This window comes from Myotis daubentonii, chromosome 19, assembly GCF_963259705.1.
Source record: "Myotis daubentonii chromosome 19, mMyoDau2.1, whole genome shotgun sequence".
NCBI classification, from domain to species: Eukaryota; Metazoa; Chordata; class Mammalia; order Chiroptera; family Vespertilionidae; genus Myotis; species Myotis daubentonii.
This window is the reverse complement of record NC_081858.1, coordinates 18,032,825-18,052,696: the sequence shown is the minus strand read 5'-3', so window position 1 is coordinate 18,052,696 and position 19,872 is coordinate 18,032,825. Positions and strand designations below refer to the sequence as shown.

Genomic DNA, 19,872 nt, shown 5'->3' with positions numbered 1-19,872 from the left:
TGAGAGAAAGAGAATGAAAAGAGTTAGAGAAGAGAGAAAAAGAGAGAAGAGGTAGGAGGGTAGAGGAGGCAGTGTTGTCAAGTCAAGGAACCTGCTGTTCTCTGAGCTACAAGCCTTCTCTCCTTTTTATCATCTCGTTCGCTCATTACAAGGAAACAGAACCTGTTGGCTTCCGCCTCCCTTGCCCGCTGCCCGGTGCACCTGCTAACAAGTCAGGCAGCCTCTCTACCTGGGACACTCAGGGCTGTGGCCCTCTTGATAAAGGATATGGAGGCTGAGCAATGCCAGGAATGAGAGCAGCACAGACTGTGAGCAGGGACTGCAGGATAAAACACACAACAAAACATATATGGTCCTCAATCCACGGGTTAAGTTTGGAACCTAAACTTCATGGGTATGTGGTGTGTCCATCTGGCAACGTATCACAGTGGCTGAGCTCTATGGACTTTGGAGGCAAACGGAGGACTAGGTTCAAATCATTGCTTTTCCACCTTCTACCTGAATGACCTTGGGTAAGTCACTTCAACTCGCCAAGATGAAAGTCACACAAACATCACAGCATTGTCCCAAGGATCAGATAGGAGTATGTCTGCAGGGATTAAAACAGTATTGGCGCATAGCAAGAGCTAGACAAGTAGCTTAGTCTTTTCTTCCTGTGGCTGTGCCTGTTTCTCCTCACTGTTCTCCTTTGGATGGGAGGTGAGTGAGTCTCTGACTCTTAGGTGAGGCATAGAGATAGCAAGGCCTTTGCTTAGGGCCACCGGGCTCATGCCAAATGGTGGATGATAAAGTTTCAAACTGAATTGGGCCTTTCGGGGTTGACTGTGTTTGCCCACTTCCTGTTTTAAGAAGAAGAAGAAAAGCCTTCCAGAAAACTCATTAAGAGGCTCAAAATTCTTCTTGGACATCAAATAGGTCCTCAAAATATTGTTTTTGTGTTTTTTTACAGTTAAGTGTAAATGAATCAGAACCAGATGAATTCAATTTCCCTTCAATTAAACTGGATTTTTAAAAGTCCAGGGGAAAGGCGCTTGGGGCCAAATGTGTTTTGGGTTTTAAATGAGACCGAATTTTGGAAAAGAGTGTAAGACCCAACGCAGAGGCTCTTCCTAGTTGGCATGAACGCAGAGGGATCAGCACAGCTCCAGTGTCACTGGGAAATCAAAACAACCAGCTCAGGAGTCTTTGCAAAGCATCACCCGGAGAGTCCCAGCTCTCAGCTGGCCTGGAAGGTCACTGGGCAGCGAGCATGTCAAACTCGCGGCAGGTGGGCCACATGCCTCATTGATGCGGCCCGCCTGCCATGAGTTTGACATGCTTGCTCTACAGTGTAGGTCAGGCTTATGGAGACCCACAGGGGCTGGGACGGAATTCCTAGGAGAGGTTCACTCATCTGTGCCCCCAAATAAGACATGTTTTTAAAGTTTACTTAGGGTGCGAATCCTGGAGGCTGGAAGGACACTTTGAAATCACGCCTTCATTTTATACTGGAGAAAACCTTTAACATGAGACATGTTAAGTGAATAGCGAAGGAGTGAAGTGACTTGCCTAGGATCCCATCACTCATTTGGGGGAGCGGACGGGTGTTGGGGCTGGAATTCAGGTCTCCAGATCCTAGGCTGGACAATTTTTCCCTGTATTTATTACAAAGTGGGATCCAGTGTCTCTGAGATCAGCACATTTGGGCTGGACTGTTGTGCCTGGTACATTTTTTTTTTTTTACTAGTCCATTTCCAATAGCCCCTCTTGATTTTTTTACATCAGTTTTTTAAATTATCAAAGTAATACATACTAGTGATTCTTAAGCAATCTGATGCTACATATGTTTACAGTATGAGAAAAGTCCACCTCTCCCTGCCCAGAAGCACATGCTGTTAATAAGTAGCTTCTTATATATCCTTCCAGAAACTATCTATGCAGAAATAATCACGTGGATGTGTGTCTTCAAATTTTTTACAGATATGAGAGCACGCATTTTGTAACTTGCTTTTTTCCATGTAATGAGATGCCTTGGAGGACTCTCTAAATCATTGTATTTTATTCCACTTAACAGTGGCATGCCTCTTCCGTAATTTATTTATCTAATCCCCTATTGATGGACATTTAGGTTCTCTCCAATGTTTGCCATTACAAACAACACTATAATAAACATTTTGTACTTACATATACTTGGTATCTATGTGAACATGTCTGTCCAATAAATTTTTAGAAATGAAATTATTATCAAATTTGTATCAATATTTAATATCTCAACAGATATTTCCAATTGCCCTTTAAGTTATGTTCCTACCAGCTGGGTGAGAGAGGGACATGTCTCCTTACTCTTTCTAACAGGAGGCACAATTAAGCTGCTCTAATCTTTGCTCTCCTCATAGGTGCTAAATGTTCACATTTCATTAGTTTCATTTAAATATCTTTATGCACATACTAGAGAGTCTTTTCACACGTTTATGGGCCATTTGCATGCCTTTTTCTAGCACTGTGTATGCATAGCGTTTTTGCCCATTTTCCTGTGAGGCGGTCTATCTTTTTCTTATTGATTTGCAAGTAGTCTTTGTCCATGAAGACCTCTGCCCTTTGTTTTATGTGTGAGAAATTAATATTGTTCAGATGCTCATTTATCGTTTCACTGTATTTATAGTACTTTTCTCTGTGTTCATGCATGAATCGAGGAAATAAAGCTAAGAAAGGGAGAAAAATAAAAAGAAGTTCCCTTGGCACCCCTCAGTTTTCAAAAGATGTCCAGACAATGAGTAAAAGGGCGGCCCTGACCCATGTTGCTCAGTGGTTAGAGCATCGGCCCATGCACCAAAGGGTTTCGAGTTTGATTCCTGGGCAAGGGCATGTACCTGGTTTGCAGGTTTGAATGCTTGTGGGAGGCAACCAATCAATGTGTCTCTCTCACATCAATGTTTCTCTCTTCCCTCCCTCCCTCCCTCCCTTCTACTCTCTCAAAAGCAATGGAAAAAATATCCTCGGGTGAGGATTAACAAAAAGAAACAAAACAAAATAAGAGTAAAAGGGAGGAGGAAATTATAAGCTGGGTGTTACCTTTGGGAAAATGTGCCTAAGTCTCCATTTAATAAAAAGCCACAAATAAAGATTTCCCCCAGCGAGCATTGCTTCTTTTGGACCTGCCAATTGTCAGAGCCTAAAATCAGAAAGCAGAGAAACCTCTGCTCTTTAGAGCCTAGAGGTCTGGGAGAAATAGTGGCGTAAGCAACTTGTTCTCGTTCATTTACGTGGAGTTCCGATGAGCGTGTGCCTGGCGGGAATATTTTTCAACTCTTGGCTGAATGAATAAGTGAATGAGTCTGAACTGATCATACCTAAAGACAAAATGACTCTTCAGGCATAAGAATTTCAACCTAAATTTATGCGCTTAAATAGCCTGAGGCAGCATCAACTTAAAAACAACTCACACGTTCAGTAATTTTATAATATTAACCTGTTTTCAAGTGTCTGCTGCATGAACAAGGCCACAAAGCCATGCCCTCTCAGACCCCTGTGCACATAAAGTCAATGAATAGCTACCTATTCGCTCTAACACTCTGCTACTGCACTGGTAGGTTTCAGTAGACATGAAACCCGCACGTGTCTAGAAACGCGGGGTTAAAGCTCCCATGGCACCTGTAATTCTGGCCTCTCGCCTGTGTGCACTGAGCTGTGACATAAGGTCTTTCATTACCGTGGACACATGGCACTGTATTTCAATCGGCAAGGATGCATTTTCCCAGAGGCGGCTTGAGAAATTACACACTCTGGGCCTTGGATGGTGAACTAAATGGCACACTGCTTTTTAAAGATGGGGGCTACCTCCCATCGTTCAGGATTTTCGGTTCATGTTTGAAGGTGTGAGCAATTTTGAAGCTGCTGGCAAGTTCCTAGGAATGATCTGAAGATGCATCTGGACACCATCTCTGATCCAACGGGGATGGTGGTGCGAACTCTGAGTTTCGGGTTTGCTTAGGTGACATGTGGTGGGTGAGGTGAGGGTCCCAGCCAACCTGTGAAAGCGGGTCAGACCTGTCGGGATTTCCACAGAAATGTGATTTGAGTCTCAGGGAAACACCCTTTCCTTTTGAATCTTCTCACCTACCAGCTGCTGACTCATTCTCGAAAGGAACTAAAGTTGTAGCCCAGGAGAGATGGCCGTTCGAAAAGACAGTTTGCGGTGGAATCGCTAGAACGCGGCAAAAGGAGACATTGAAAGGGGCAAAGGGAGAATCACCTGTTCATGGCTTCTCATGACAGAGTTGCTTCTTTCTCCCCTGACTCCATATTTAATAAACATCTCTTTAAAGACAGCTGACAGCAGGGTCTGGTTGCCCGAAACTATCACCGGGTGTTTAATCCTGTCTGCTGCTCATTTCTTGTGATCTCTGATAGGTGATGGGACCCCTCCCATCTTCATTACCTAAGGAGAAGGGAGAGGAGCGGAAGGACCGGTTCCTAGGGGATTTGTACAGCTCTGCAGACCATCCATCTATTAGAAAAGTTGGGATCCCTCCTTTCTGTCTACCAGGGCGGGCAAGAGTAGGTTTGTGGCTGCGAGTATGGGAAACACAGAGTTGATTCTTGTGTTATTTATTAATGGTTGTATTATTTACCATATGAATAGTTTATAAAACCCACATTCTTTGTTGTGGTATTTAAAGTCCTCCATAATCTAATTCCACCCCATCTTTCCACTCCTACCTTCTCCTTTATAGGCACCCCCAAAACACACACCAAAGTATTTCACTTTCCTTGAACTCTGTCTTCCTGTGCAAGTCCTACCCAAGCTTCAAAGCCACCGTCCAGGCCCAGCCATCCACCTCTGCCAAGACGCAGCGTGGGTTATGTGACGAAGAAGCAGGTATTCCGGAATCAGAAGCACTTGGCTTGAATTTCAACTCTGTCACCTCTTCGCTGTCACCGTGGGCAAGTTACCTGGCTTCTCTGAACTTGAATTTCCTCCTGAACAAAACGGTGATGTGGCAACGTGGCTTTCCACGGTGCTTTTGTGAGGATTAAATGCAAGCGTGTATGTGAAAGTCCCTTGTACACAGAAGGGACTGTGCAAGTAACTACTGGTATCAGGTCTTTCTAGCTCTCCATCGGCAATTGCTCTTTCCTCTCTCCAGGCTAAAGGAACACTGCTTTACACACACATACACACGGCTGATCCCCCTGCTAGGACCCCAGGACAGCAGCCTTTGTGCCACCAACATTGTCTCTTGACAGCACTTAGGCACCTACTTCAGTGCCTGCACAACAGTCATGCGACAGACCTTCCTAACATGAGCGATTACTAATTTCTATTAACATGCCTAACCTCAGTTTATGATGCCCAGGAGGCCAAGGTTACAGAGTCCAGTGAGGCCAGCTAGCTTTGTATAGAAAAGGGTTATTCCGTAGACTGTCTAATTCTATCAAAATTTCAAAAAATTGGCCCTAAGGGTGACAATGTGAGGACAGTCAAAGCCCATCCATTGCCTCTGGGTAAACAGCTCAGAGCACACAGGCTGCTGGTATTGGGCGTATCAGGCCTGTGGAAGAATTAGAATGTCATCATTTAGTCAGAGCATCCCACTGATGGATTAACCCACGAGTGGGATAGAAATACATAGATATAAATCAGAAAAGCAACAGAAAATGAAACAGGGTGTGGTCTCCTCCAGAGGAAAAGACACCTGCACAGCCCTGAGATTACAAAAAAAGTGACTATGGTTGGTGGAAGATTTTGTGAGATTGTGTCTGTGTGTGTGTGTGTGTGTGTGTGTGCGTGTACGTAGTGGTCAATGTCCTTTAGCCTTCTCAATCTGTCACAAAACAACAAGCAAAAAAATGTACTCAGAAAGACTATTTTTAAGTGCAAGCCAAAAATAGAAAGTCATGTTTTTCAAAACAAAACAAAACAAAAATGTTATTCTATATTTTTATAACGTAGCTGCTTGTGTAAAATGAATGAAAATAGCAGCTTTTCAATTCTAACCTTACATAGTTGGTTGCTAATCTGAAAATCTGTCTATTTAACTTCAAATAGAGTGAGTTTTCTCCCAGGGAACACTGAGACTTTGCTGAAGGCCTGAACGTTGACTTACAATTTAGTTTTTTGTTTGTTTGTTTGTTTTTGAAGTTTGAGGTAGAATAAAGGCCTCCGTCCATTAGAAATGCTGCTGAGTTGTTCATCATCATAAATTTTTCCCCTTTTATTTCTGGAACAACTCAGTGTTAACATAAGACAAATGTTACACTTCTAGAAAATAGGCTTGGTTTAAATCAACCACTTTTTTAAAACCAATGCTAAGTTAACTGGTTGACCCCAAACAGAAGACATTGAAATCCTAAACCCTATTTAATGTGGTTGTTACTTAAGACCCACTCACTACACAGCCTGGAAGGGGAGTCCATAGGATACGTTCTAATGCATCGGCATGTATTATTCTATACAGTCAACATTCTGTTATTAAAATCATTGAAATAAAAATTCAGCCCACGTGCTCTGGTCTACAAAGGAGCCTATTGGCTATTTCAGTAAAATAGTATATTTCTTATTGTCTTCTGATAATGGAGTCCTTGTCTACAAGGAAAGAAGGATTTAGTTTCGAAAGCAGTTATGTAAAAATCCTACCTGAAAATTTGAAATGTTTAAAGTCTGGACATGATTCGAGGCGGTAGTAGTACATTTTTCATTAAAAAATACAAGTGTCTTTATTCCAAAGTGTCAAAATTCTCCGTGATTTTTTAAAAGCCTCTCTTTGTCTCTGTCTGTCTCTATCCCTCTCTTAGGCACACTCACACACAACATACTCTCACTGCCTCCAGGATTCTATAATTCATAATAATGTAATGAATGTGAATGAAATCTTCATGGTATGAGTGGAAATTACACTAGTCTGAGGGTCAGGAGCCCTGAATTCTCACCCTGACTCGGTAATAATCTGTGTGACCTTGAATAATTCATTAAACAACTCTAGGCCTTAGCTATCCCACCCATAACATGAGACTATGGAGCTAAATATTCCCTAAATTTGCAAACCTGTAAACTTAAATGGGAATAGCAGCAGAAGTAGAAGGAAGCTGTTTTGCAGAAACTATTATTCTTTAAACATTTTAAAATATTTTTTATTGATTTCAGAGAGGAAGAGAGACAGAAGCATCAATGATGAGAGAGAATCATTAACTGGCTGCCTCCTGCATGCCCCCTCACTGGGGATCGAGCCCACAACCTGGGCACGTGCCCTTGACCGGAATGGAACCCAGGACCCTTCAGTCCGCAGGCCGACGCTCTATCCACTGAGCCATACTGGCTAAAGCATAGAAATTATTCACAAAAATAAACCAAACCATTACCAATTTGCCAATGGGTACTTCCTGGGGACAGATAAAAGAATCGAGGAGAGATGCAGGCAAAAAGATGTGTGTGGGTGTTCACTCTGCAAAGTGAAGGCAGCATCCCTTTTTGAGGACACAGGTCAAGTCTATTCTCAAGCATGCCTCCCTCTGCTGCTTTTCCCGCTGGCGAGCACTGCCCATCGGCGACAGCCTGCCCTCCTAGGCCTGTCTGGCCCAGAAACTCTCTGCTGGTTTGCAGAACCCAACTTCAATCTCAACCTTTCTTTCCCCTTCCGCTCTCCCATCATTCGCTGACTGTGTGGTGCTGTACTTTCCAAAGTTAAAGGAAGAAAACTGAATTGCTCTCCTCAATTTGCTCAAAGCATCTTCCCTGACCATCCTGGCTGATACAGCTACATCACTTTTTATCCCCAGTGGTCGGCAAACTCATCAGTCAACAGAGCCAAATATCAACAGTACAACAATTGAAATTTCTTTTGAGAGCCAAATTTTTTAAACTTAAACTATATAGGTAGGTACATTGTTATTAATTTAATTAGGGTACTCCTAAGGCTTAGGAAGAGCCACTCTCAAGGGGCCAAAGAACCGCATGTGGCTCGAGAGCCGCAGTTTGCCAACCATGGCCCTAACCTGCCTTACTGCTCTTCAGAAGGGATGTCATCTCTGGACATAGAATTATTTGTGTGTCTGTCACCTCCCCTGGAGTATACATTCCAACAGGGTTTTGATTCCAGTTTTATTCTCAACACATAACGCATGAGTTTTGAGCCTCGGGACATAAGAAACACATAGTTCACATTTGTTAAATGAATGAAACATGTATTACGGTAAATCCAGACCTAGGATCTAATTTCCTAACCAATCAAACTCCAGAAGACCTATGCCCAAGGAGAAATTCAACCAATGTGCATGCAACTAACGTGCAGACTTTATTTGATCCTTACTGTGACTGATGTCAGGGAGCTACTCTGGCTCCATTTCACAGATGAGGAAACTGGGACTCAAAGGACCAAGTGCCTCGCGGTAGAGCAATCACCAACATGCCAGCAGAGCTGACAATGAACCCAGCTTTCCCGATTCCAAGTCTGCTCTTCGTTCCCCTGTCTGCATCTTCTTGGATAGTTTCACCATCTTTGCTGGCACCAAGGGCACTGAATCAAGCTTTCACAGATGAAATAATGAGACTCGATTGAAGACTGCTTAGAACTAAGATGCAGTTTTTGAAACCAGGTCATTTCTTAGAGCAGCCACCAGTATCATGTGCTTCTCAACACTGATACTATCACTGTGGGGAGCAGGGGTGGGGTAGGGTGTTGTTTAATATGCAGGTTAACTGTGGCAGCAAAAGAGTCGAATACCGCCCCCCCCCCCACACACACACACTTTGGTGCTTCCCCAACAAGAGGCTCAGCGCCTTCCCAGGAGACGGCCATGGAAATGAGAGGAAAACATGACACAGAAGGACTTATTGTAACAGGGCAGTGAAGACTGAGGTTTTGGAATCAGGTAGAATTATGCACAAAGTAAAGGGCTTTTGCAAAGAAGTCTTCTGCAAAGACTTTTCTGGCATCCTGGGCCAAATACCTCCTCAGCGCAGAGACTGACAGGGATTTTGAAAGAGAGACCCACCTTATATTGGGGGGGGGGGATGTGCAGGTGCATAAAAATCACATCCCAGAATTACTCAAAGATGGTTTTTCCAGGCCATTCCAATGGGGAACACCCTTTCGGGATTTGTGTCTGCAGATTAGACATGACAGACAGATCTCTCCCTTTACATATAGATCTCTCAGACCTTGTCAGTACAGAAGTGGATTTCATAGGCATCCGGTACATGTTTTGCTAAGAGCATAGGACAGTGATGGCGAACCTTTTGAGCTCGGCGTGTCAGCATTTTGAAAAACCCTAACTTAACTCTGGTGCCGTGTCACATAGAGAAATGTTTTGATATTTGCAACCATAGTAAAACAAAGACTTATATTTCTGATATTTATTTTATATATTTAAATGCCATTTAACAAAGAAAAATCAACCAAAAAAATGAGTTCGCGTGTCACCTCTGACACGCGTGTCATAGGTTCGCCATCACTGGCATAGGACCATACTATTTTAGGAATAGAGCGGGTTGGGAAAGATACTATGGTGAAGGTGATTTAGTCTCACTCTTTCATAATTGCAAAAGATTTGAAAGCTCAGACGGATTTAATGAACTGCATCCCCGTGGCGACCAGGAGTTAGCTGGCCTCTTCTTACCCACTCTCCTCTCCAACAACAACATTTTAAACCACTGTGGGAGTGGGGTCCAGGAACCCCAAGATCCAAAGGTCTCACGTTTTGAAAAAGAAACTGTGGCTTTCACACAATTTAAATACCAACACATACACTCAAGGACTCAATCCTTCAGCACTTTGGGGATTGGAGCAGCCACTGCTCTGTGTGGGGTGGAGGGGTCTGCACAGCCAGGTCACCCAGATGAGACCAGGGTGCCCTTGTGGAGGGTGTGGAGAGACTCACAGGCTCTCAGCACCCACATGGAAAAGAAGACTCTCCCTCTCATCCTGGGCACCGAGTGCCAGGGTCTTGGCCTAAGCCCACGCTCACTGCCGGCCATGCCAATCCCTGTGTGTGTATCTAAAGAGATTAGCACATCCTGGGTACAGACCACAGCTTCCTCCCTTTGCTCAGGGCCTGCCTCAGAGGTCTGAGCATCGTGGAGAAGAAATTGCTTCACTTCTCCTTAGAGTGTCCACATCGGACCCCAGACCCCGGAGCCATGTTACCACTGTTCGGGGATCAAAGAGGTGCCTTCTGGGTAAGTGAAAAGTGTCCTAATGAGGGGAGGGAGTATTCTAGAGTGCAGCCACTCATTACTAAACCAGGGACACAAGACACTTGCATGCACACATACCAGCCAACGACCAGGAAAACAAGCATGAAAATATCTCTGAGCACCACGCCCTCCCTATAGGAATCCTCCCTCACCCACTCTGCACCCACACACTTGAAACTTGAGGAACCCAGGCTCACACAGGCACCCTTTCACCCATCACCATCAGTTATCTCATCTCCAGATGTCTTCTGTTGGTGCTTTTTACCTAAGTCAGCATATCTCAAACTTTCAGAAAAACACACACACACATACACCAAAAAACACTTAGAAAATAAAAACCACTACCCCACCCAAATGATAAATATCTCTTGAATGCTTAGCTTTCTCCTACTCAGCCCTGAGCCTGAAATTGATCCCTTTGGGTTCTGGGGGAATAGCGGGGCTCTGCCAGTCCTCACCTCACCAGCCTAATAGTTTTTCCAGACCCGACTCCTGCTTGGGGTTGCACAACTGCCTCGCAGCCCAGCGACGCCTCGTCCCATTCATTCCCCTCGCGCCTCCAAGGCCAGTCGCTTTAGGGGGTGTCCCTCTTTTCTGCTCCTCGCCCCACTTCCCCTTCGAGAGGGCGGAGGTAGTCAGCCCTTCTGAGGTCCGACGCGAACCCCAGACCCTCAGCCCTCCCTCCGGGCTGCACTTTGCAACCTAACCCAGGCGCAGGGTGTGGGGTGAGGGTAGGGGCGAGGGCTTGGCCAACTCCACTGGAAAAGCAGCTCTTCCCCGGAGTAGGCGCCGACCCGAGGCGGGATGGGGAAGCCGGGCGCGGGGCGCGGGGCGCGGCGGGGACCCGGGCTGCAGGGGGACGTCCTGCCCGGGCGGGCGGGGGTGAGCGGCCAGGTCGGCCCGTTAGTCCCGGGAGCCGCCGCCTCTGAGCGCGGAGAAGCGGCCGCAGAAACGCGGAGAGGAAGAGAAACCGGCCTCTCTGACAAGTAAACAGGGCTTCCCTCTGCAGCAGCGGGAGCCCAGAAACGGCCACTTGCACTCCGATCGCCCTGCACCCGACCCACTCGCCCGCCCCGAGCTCACCGGGCGGGGACCCGAGCTGCTGGCGGCTGCAGCTTCCGCCCCCATCGCCCCCGGCCCCGAGGCAGGGGAGCCGGCCGCGGACCGGTACCCAGAGGCGGCCCGGGCGCCTGCTGACGGCGGAGGTGATGGACCCGCGGAATCCGATCCTCGGCTCCGACCCGCGCCCGCGATCCCACCCCCAACCCCCAGCCCAGGATTCACGCCGTCCTCGCCCGCAGCCGGGTGGCAGCGCGGAGGGAGGGGGCCGTGTTCGGCTTGGGGTGCGGGGGAGACTGCCCTGGGAGGGGGAGCCGGCGGGGTGGCCCCGCGAGTGCGACTCGCCACCCGCGCGCGGGAGGACCCGCCGCGGAAGCAGCGGAGAGTGGCCACGTCTTCCGGGACCCGCCGCCCGCGCCCACCGGTCGGTCTCTTACCTTAATAGTCCCGTCCATTGGGCCACGTCTGCAGTCGAGCCCCCCAATATTCCACACATTGACCCGGTTACAGCCTGACCTCGCAGCCCCTTCGGATCAGCCGGGCGCGGCCTCCTCGGCGCCCTGGGCCCTCCCTGCGTGCCCCCTGCGAGCGCCCTGCCCGCGCGCCCCTGTGCACGTTTGTTGTTGTAGCAGCGGATTGAAAAAGAGACAGTTTAACCGGATGAAACTTTTTTTTCAGCTAATTTTGGGAAGTGACTTCACTTTGCGAATCGGGAGGAAGTCCTATCTCTCTCTCTCTCTCTCTCTCTCTCTCTCTCTCTCTCTCTCTCTCTCTCTCTCGTCTAGCGCTTTCGTCTCTCTCTCTCTCCTCCGTCTGCCCTCCCCCACACTCACTCCCCCCCTCCGCCGCTCCTGCTTTTCGCATCACACACTATATAAATATACACGGCGATGCCCAGATGCATCCACGCGCCGCGCGCACAGGATACTGGCTCCCGGGAGATAAGACCGGGCTGGGAACAATGCCCGGGTGCGCGCCCGGCGCCCGTGCCCGGATCCCCGCAGGCCGCATCCCCCAGCACCTTCCCCCGGAGCCCAAACCCAATCGCCTTTGGCCTCCTTCCTGCTCCCGGGGCCGCTGGCCGAAGGTGGCCCTCCTGACTCATTCACTTTCCGTTTCTTCCCACAGATACGTTCATTAATGTTTTTTCCAGCCGGAGTCAAACTTTTTTTGGGGGGGGGTGAGGGAGGGGGGCCGGAGCGCCTCCTCGGGCTGGAGAGAAGCTGGAGCCTCCTGCCCAGGACGATGCAGACGCAGACCGAGGCAAACCGACCCTGACGGAGGGCATCCAATGGGAATTTTTCCACTCGGCGCTGGGCTGCCAGGCGGCGGCCAACTCCCGGAGCGGCTCACCCCCATGGCCACTCGCGCCCGGGGCTGACTGGCAGGGACGCCGGCCGTGGGGAGCGCGGACTCGGCACCCCGCGCTGGGGAGCAGAGGGGCGCCCCCTTGGCGGCGCGCTCCGACCCTCTGCTCCCGGAGAGCTCCTGGCGCCCGTCCGCCCAGGGCTGGGGCCAAGGACACCCTAGGCCACCTCCCCGCGCCCTCTAGGGTCAAACCCTGGCGCTAACCTGGACGCGATGGTCCCGGCCCGGGCGCCCAGGCCAGAGGCGCCTACGCGATGCCACCGGCGCCCGGGACACCGACACTCGGGCGGGACGTTCCCTCCCCGCTGCTCAGCGGGTCTGCAGAGCGCGGCACCCCACATCGCGGCCCAGACTCAGACTCCCGACCCCCCCATCTCCTCCTCCCACCCGTGAGACCCCCGGACCCGTCCCCACTGAGCGTGAGCTGGCCTCCCGTTGCCCCTCTGGCCGTACCCCGCCACCCAGGGGCCCCCCGGACCCCAGCAGCTCGGACGCGCACTCCAGTGGGGGCAGCCTCAGGAGTCCGGGCTCAGGGAGGGGAACCCCGGGCGCTTTCGGCCTGACTCCCTTCTCCCGGACATCCAAGACGGATGATTACCTTGTCCACGTTCTCCGGACCACGCTTTGGACTTTTTCACTTTTATTTAAGAGTCCACCCGGGGAAGGAGGAGGAAAAAAAAAATCCAGAGGAGATCCGAGCCAATCGAAAAGAAAAAAATGTTGCAAAGGGGTGTCCGCAGCAGCCAAAAAGGTGACTTATTAATTCTTTATTTCTTCAGGAGCAATTGAGCCCGAGAGCTCTCTCGCCTCCCTCCCTCCCTCCCCCAACCCCCCTCTGGAAATTAGTCTCATCAATTCAGCTCCAATTTTGGGTTCGAATACAGACGAGGGTCTGAACGTGACCAGACCAGGAGTGGCGGGTGCAGCCTGCCAGCAATTGAGACTCGGAGTGTGTATGGGGGAGTAGGGGGGGGGTTAGGGGTGGAATGGGGGCCGGGCTGCCCCCCCCACCTCCTGTCTGCTTCTCAATCCAGGGGTCTGCTCAGGGGCTCCCCTGGGACCGCCACATCTGGTTACCGCTAGCGGGGTCAGTCCCCCCCTTTGCCTGGGGCCACCAGTTCTGGAGTTCAATTAAAAGAAATCAGGTTTAACCCCTTCCTCCCCTCGGCCCAGCCGCCAGCCCGCTCCCTCTTCCCCTTCAGTTTCCACATGCTTTCCAGAGAGGAAAGAGGTTAAAGGGAAAGGAAGAATGAATTACATCCTTTCAAACCCCAAATTGTTTCCTTTTCAGCCCAGACTCTGCCGACCTTCAAACGACAGACAACGGGGCTTTCAGGAGGGTGCGGGGGAGACCGCTTCCCACTGGGAGGAGACCAGAAACCTGGCACCCCCCAGCCACATCACCCCTCTTTCAGGCAGAGAGGACTCCACCTCCACCATCAGGGGGCCCTCTTCCTGGTGCTGGGCAAACACCCAGGCCATTAATGGCCACCCCACCCCAGCCCCATGCCCTCCACCTAGGGCTTGAGAAGGCTGCTCTGTGGCCAGAACATTGGCAAGGGTTCTCTTCCCACCTTCTGTTCAGCCTGGACCATGACAGGTTTGCTTTCACCTCATTGATCAGGGCAGTCACCCCCACATCTCTGGCACCCCCAACGCCTTTTAGCCAGAGCCGCCTTTCCCATAGGGAACTGGATTGAAAGGAGGACTGCCCTCCTGTTTTAATTCTGGGACTCAGTAGCACTTTCTCTTTCTGCCTGTAAGACCCAAGCTATGGCAACTTCATCATTTTGAAGATGGTGGGGAGAGGGAGGGAGAGGAGCAGCTGGCACGGGCATAACTGTCACCACTTTGTGACTCAAGGACTGGCATGAGGGCCAGGCCTTTGCCCACGTACCAGGGCCTTCATGAGGCCCTCCTGTCCATCCACAAGGTTCTCCAACCTTCCTCCAACTCTGAACAGCCTTTGGGGGAATGCCAGACACACACCCCCTCCCCCTCTCATCCTGTGTTGACATGCTGGTGGGCAAGCGTGCCCACTTATGTAACTCTGGATTTGAGGCTCAACTCTCCCGCTGCTGATTTTGTAAATCCCAAAGGTGGGGGGGGGGAGCCCTAACCAAACACAACAGTAAACAAGTCTGCCCTGTTTAATGTGGTTTCCACCAGACATCTGGAAAGATGGTTTGATCCTGGCAGCTCGCATTGTTTTCACGAGCAGCCAAGGAGAATATTTCGAATGTTTGCATTGAGACAAATTGATAGAGAGCCTGCGGTGAGGCCTGCTGCAAATGAAGACTGCCCGGGAAATGGGAAGGGGGAACCCTTGCCCTTCCCTCTCCCTCCCTGTCTGTCTCTCTCCTCACCCCACTTCTTGCCTCACCCCTTTTCCTCCCTTTCTCTCTCCCCTTTCCTGCCTTGCCACTCTCCTCCTGGCCTAGCTAAGGACTGCTGACTTCTCCCAGCCCACACACTGGCACACACCCTCTTTTCTGGCTTACCAGAGGCGGCTCTGCCTCTGCCTTTCCCAGACTGGGCAGGGCTGCTGACCAGGAGCTGGTGCTGGCTACCACCGGTGCCCTGGCTACCACCGGTGCCCATCCACCAGCCCCGCCAGCTTTCAAGTGTGTGTGGTGGTGGTGGTGGGGGGGGGGGAGCTCACAACCAACATAGCGGGTCCAGCAGACAAAACAAAAGCTCCACCTGGGGAGGAGGGGTACCCACAAAACAGACCACCTCACATGTCTAGGTCTAGGGTCCTTTATAGAAAGCATGCATATGGGGGGGGGGGAATATTTCCTTGGAACTTTGGCGAGATGACTTGCCCCGCACCCTCCGAATCGGACAATATTTTCACAGATGCGGAAGTCCCGCTTCCCCTGGGAGGAGAGCGGCGGGTGAAAGGCGTCTTGGCTCGCTCAATGTCAGCCCTTTTGACCCGATCAAGGCTTTCCAGACGCGACTCCCCGGGCTTCTCCGAACCTGCCCCGAGCTGGGGACGGGAGGGCGCGACCAGCAGAGCTGGGTCCCTAGGGTGCCACCGACTCCTGGACGGTCCATCGGGGCATTTGAAACCCTGAGCAATGCCCGGGCTGGCGGAGAGACGCCGGGCCCAGCCGAGCGTCCCGGGCGGATCCTCCCCCTCCACCCTCCCCCCCTGGCCTCCCCTCCCTTCTCGCGGCCGCAGCGGGTATTCAAGCTGGCAGGGAGGCGGGGGTGCGGGGGAGGGATGGGCGAGCGAGCGCCAAAACTCCAGACTGCACAACTGCAGCTTCAAGTGTCTGGCCCCTCGCTCGAGGCCATAATTAATTTGAGATTTATTTTTATTGGAGAACTCGAGTCTCGTCTGACCTTAGCCAAACAAGGCAGCTCGAGCCGCCCCTGGATGCGCTTGGATGGCGGGGCGTATTTCTGCAGGACGGCTCTGCAGGCGCGCCTGCTTTGAATTTGCTGCTCAGACTCCAGCTACTCACAGTGGAAGGAAGATTTAGAGCCTCGGCTCGCCCTGCCCGCTCCCCGAGCGCCTTCCCGCCCGAGAGCCGAGCGGGTTCCAAAAGGCTACGTGGGGGGCCGGGCGGCGGGAGGCCGGGGCGGGCCGGGGAGGGGAGGGTCTCTGCGCCCAGGCCCTGGCGCTCCGGGCCGGGTCCCCAGACCCCACGGCGTCGAGGAGGAAACCCCAAGGGAGTCCGAGGTGGACCAGAGAGTGCGGACTGACCAGAGGTGGAGACCAGCCAGGAGCCGGGACCCTCAGCCAGTGGCTGCGTCCGGATGGGGGCCTTGCTCCATGATCTCCCATCTGCACTGCCTCCCGGCAGCCCGCCAGGAACAGCGTTCATTCTAAGTACAGACCCGTGTCCCCGAAATGCGGCTTCAGGACCTGCGGGCCAGAAGCTGCCGCTGGGCGGGTCTCGGCGGCGAACATTCTAGGGCATCAGCCTTCTTTCCTCTGGTGATGGGGGTGGGGAGTGGAGGGGAGTGGGGAGGTGTCTCGTCCAGAAGGCTGCATGGGCTGCACCCGCAGGCTGGTTGGTGGGGGGGGGGGGGGGACGAGAGCTAGGGATCTGGAAAACTCGTAAAGAAGGAAAATAAAGGAACCAGCCAGTCTCGCGTGGAGCCGGGAAGGGACTTTCAAGGAGTGCCCTGCGCGCTGGGGATGGGCAGTGCTTTGCCCAGCGCTGGCACCTGTCCGGTTAGGATTACTCCGCGGGTCTCCTGCGCCCTCCACCCTTTATCTGCAAGTGGAACGGCCTGGTTGAAGGTTCCCATCGGGAGATCCGGCTCCTTGGGTGTGAATTCTGCCTTTGCACTTCCCAGCTCGGTGGCCTTGAACAAGTTCCTGAACCTCTCTGTGCCTCAGCGTCCTCGGCTTTATAATAGAACCTGCCTCGAAGGGCTGTTGTAAAGATGCAATGAACGCTTAGAACTTGCCTGGCAGTCAGCAAAATGGTGCCCTTATTATTTGGATCTTGGCTCTGCCCCTTACAATCTGTGTTACATTAACTTCTCAATGCCTCCCTTTTTCATTTGCAAACTGGACTACCTCTCAGGGTTGTTATCAGTACTAAACCAGTTAGTACAATGGTTAGAACGGAGCCTGGCAAAGGGAAGGGCTCTCTATGGGATACCTCCATGACTCATTCACTGCCTGTCCATGTCTTAACCAGTCACCGGAATTCCCTCTCTCCCTCTCTCTTCCCATCCTCACATCCACCCTCAGGGCTCATCTTAGGGGTGCCTCCCTGAGTACTCTGGGTTATCAGAACCTGGACACTGCCTGAGGGCAGTGGGCACTCTGGGCTCCCGGTCCCCGCGCTGGGGCCCAGGTGTTGGTCAGTAACCTGGGAGTGGGTGCCTGGCGCCCAAGGGCAGGGGCTTGGCAGCCCGGCACTGTCTGTGCCCCTTTGGCAACGGGTCGACCCAGGGAGCCAGCGGAACAGACCCAAGATTGTCCTGGCCACGCAGAACTTTCACCGTCATCAATGCACCCCTTTGTGCAACAATACAAACTTTGTAGCTGCTTGAAAAATCCATTTTTTCCCCTTTTAAAGAGCTCCCGTGAAGAGCGGCTGCCCTAGCGGCCCACAGCTCTGGGACCCCACCCACCTCCTTTTCCCTAACCCCAGGGCGCCCCCTTCCACCTCTTCCCCTCCTCCTTCCCCTCTCCCCCAAGGGTTTGCTTGCTCTCCAGCTCTCGCCCTGGATCGGGTTCCTGGACTCTCACTCGCCCCTCTACCCTCTAGAATTCATCCTCTTTGAGGTTTTGGGTCCCCGGGTGCTTGCAGACTCGCGGGTCCGTGTGGGTGGGAGAGACTGCCTCACGCCCTCCCCCGCCCGCCTGCAGCCCTGGGGCCGAGCTAGAAGAGGGAGCTCCTTAGCTGGGCTCCCAGTTCCAGGGGGTGGGGAGGCTGGTCCGAGGGGTTACAAGGAACAGGGGCTCGCTCCAGCCCCTGTGCGCTCTGCCACCTCCTGGGAGCCCTCCGTCCATCCATCCATCCACTTACTGATTATGGACACATTGGTCTCATCATTTTTCATTCATTCATTGCTGATGAAACACTCCTTCCTAGCCAAGCCTTCCGAACTTGGCTTCCCCAGTGACTACAGACTTCTACAGAAGGTGGGGAGAAGGGGGTGGGGGGAGTGCGCGTAGACGCAGGCTACCAGGTGGCAACAAATTTCCCTTTAGAGAAACGGGAGTGGGGTGGATGCAAATTTGGCGCCCCAAGGAGAAAACTCGAGGGTCCTCGCCCCATCGCTGTGGCCACCAGCCCACATTCAGCGCACACCACCTGGGTGTTCTTGGACTGTCCCGCTGGAAGGGGAGGGGGGGGGGGACCCGGGGGCGGGGTTTGGAAAGGGGGCGGGGCCCGGACCTGAAGGAGGTGGGAGCGCTTTTCCTGGACCTCGAAGGTCCTTCCTTCTGCCCCCCAGTCCCCGGAAGCTGCCGTAGGCGGCTGGAGGACCTCAATGCGTCCCCAGATTTTCATTAAACGTGTAACCCAGATGCCCTGGCCTCATTTTGTTTACGTTCTTGGGAACTGTTGTGGAAAAGAAAATAAAAACCACCCTTCGATTTGCTGTCAAGTCGCAATCAGCGCCTGGGAGGGCGTGGGTGGACGGAGGAAGGGGGGCTTTCGGACGAGGTGGGGGGTGTCGGACGGGAAGAGAGGCGCGTCGCGTTCATCCCCCCCCCCCCCACACCCGCGTCCTCACACAGACCCTTAGCGAAGAGAGCCTGCCGTGCGCCACACCTGAGCACACACCCTAGGGGCCCAACTAGGAGCCGGTCTAGGGGCCACCACCTGGCCTTCCCCGCAGAGTCACCCGGCTCAGCCACGGCAGAAGCCACCAGGGAACCCCGAACGTCTGCGCCCAGCGCCCCTATGCGGACTGATCCCCCAACCACCACCCCTTCCCTGGGGTGCAGGGGGACTGGGAGTTATTACCTGTTTAAAGATGCTGTCAGGTCTTACCTTGACGTAAGACGATGTGTCGGGGACCGTCTGGAACATCCTGGGGTGGTGATGACGGGTCGGGAAGGTCGCAGAACCAACCTGGGCAGGAGAAGCCTGGGTCACCCGTGAGTGGAGCAAGGGTGATGCGGTGGGGGTGCAGGTGATGAAGGGAGAATGCTAGAGTTGGAGGCCTCCACACCTCCTGGATCAGCAGGGGAGGGTCCGAGTGGTCATCACACTTCTGGTTTGTTCCCTACTGTCCTCCAACCCTCTTCTGCCCGAAATCCACCTCCCGCCTCCCCTGGGGCCTGGGTAGGTTCACACCTGGCGGGAGGAGCGGGAGGGAGGTTTACCCACCTTGCAGGCTGAGGCCCTAGGAAACGGATATTCACAGAGGTGAACGCGCTGGGGACCTTGAGGCACAGGCCTTCTGCCCGACTCCCCAGCACCCCTAGGAGCCCACTAGCGCCCAGATGCCCCCCCCTTCCCTACCAAGGGAGCGCCTATGAAGACTGGCTAGAGGTTCCGGTGGTCCACCAGGCCCCTTTCCCAGAGTCCCTGCTTCTAAAAGAAAACAGGTTTGCAGGCAGAGGCCAAGTCCATGAATAACGCGGCCTCATTGTCGCTGGCAGGGGGATGGCGTCTGAGATCTGAATTTTGGGGCTGGGGGGCCCCCTCCAACGAGTCTAGAGTGCCAGGTGCCTCTGTGGGCATCTCTCCCTGCCTTGCCAAGTCTGGCGACTGGTCCCAGTCCTCCCTCCTCTTAAACCATCTCTAACGTGGCAGCCCACAGCTTCTCCGGCAGCCAATGTGTTTCTG

General features: G+C 52.4%; 1 protein-coding gene across 2 annotated transcripts in view; it reads right to left on the bottom strand.

Moving 5' to 3' along the window:
• Positions 1 to 19,145, bottom strand: part of FLI1 (Fli-1 proto-oncogene, ETS transcription factor) — a 124,923-nt gene extending 105,778 nt beyond the window's left edge. Inside the window, exon 1 of one of the 2 annotated variants that reach the window (XM_059676831.1) lies at positions 19,072 to 19,145. In XM_059676831.1, coding sequence (XP_059532814.1) covers positions 19,072 to 19,110 — 39 coding nt within the window. In that variant the 5' untranslated portion in view covers positions 19,111 to 19,145. Of the gene's footprint in view, positions 1 to 11,667; positions 12,059 to 19,071 lie in introns of those variants that run through there. The other variant, XM_059676832.1, reaches the window with a different exon arrangement.
• Between the last annotated feature and the right edge of the window lie 727 nt (positions 19,146 to 19,872).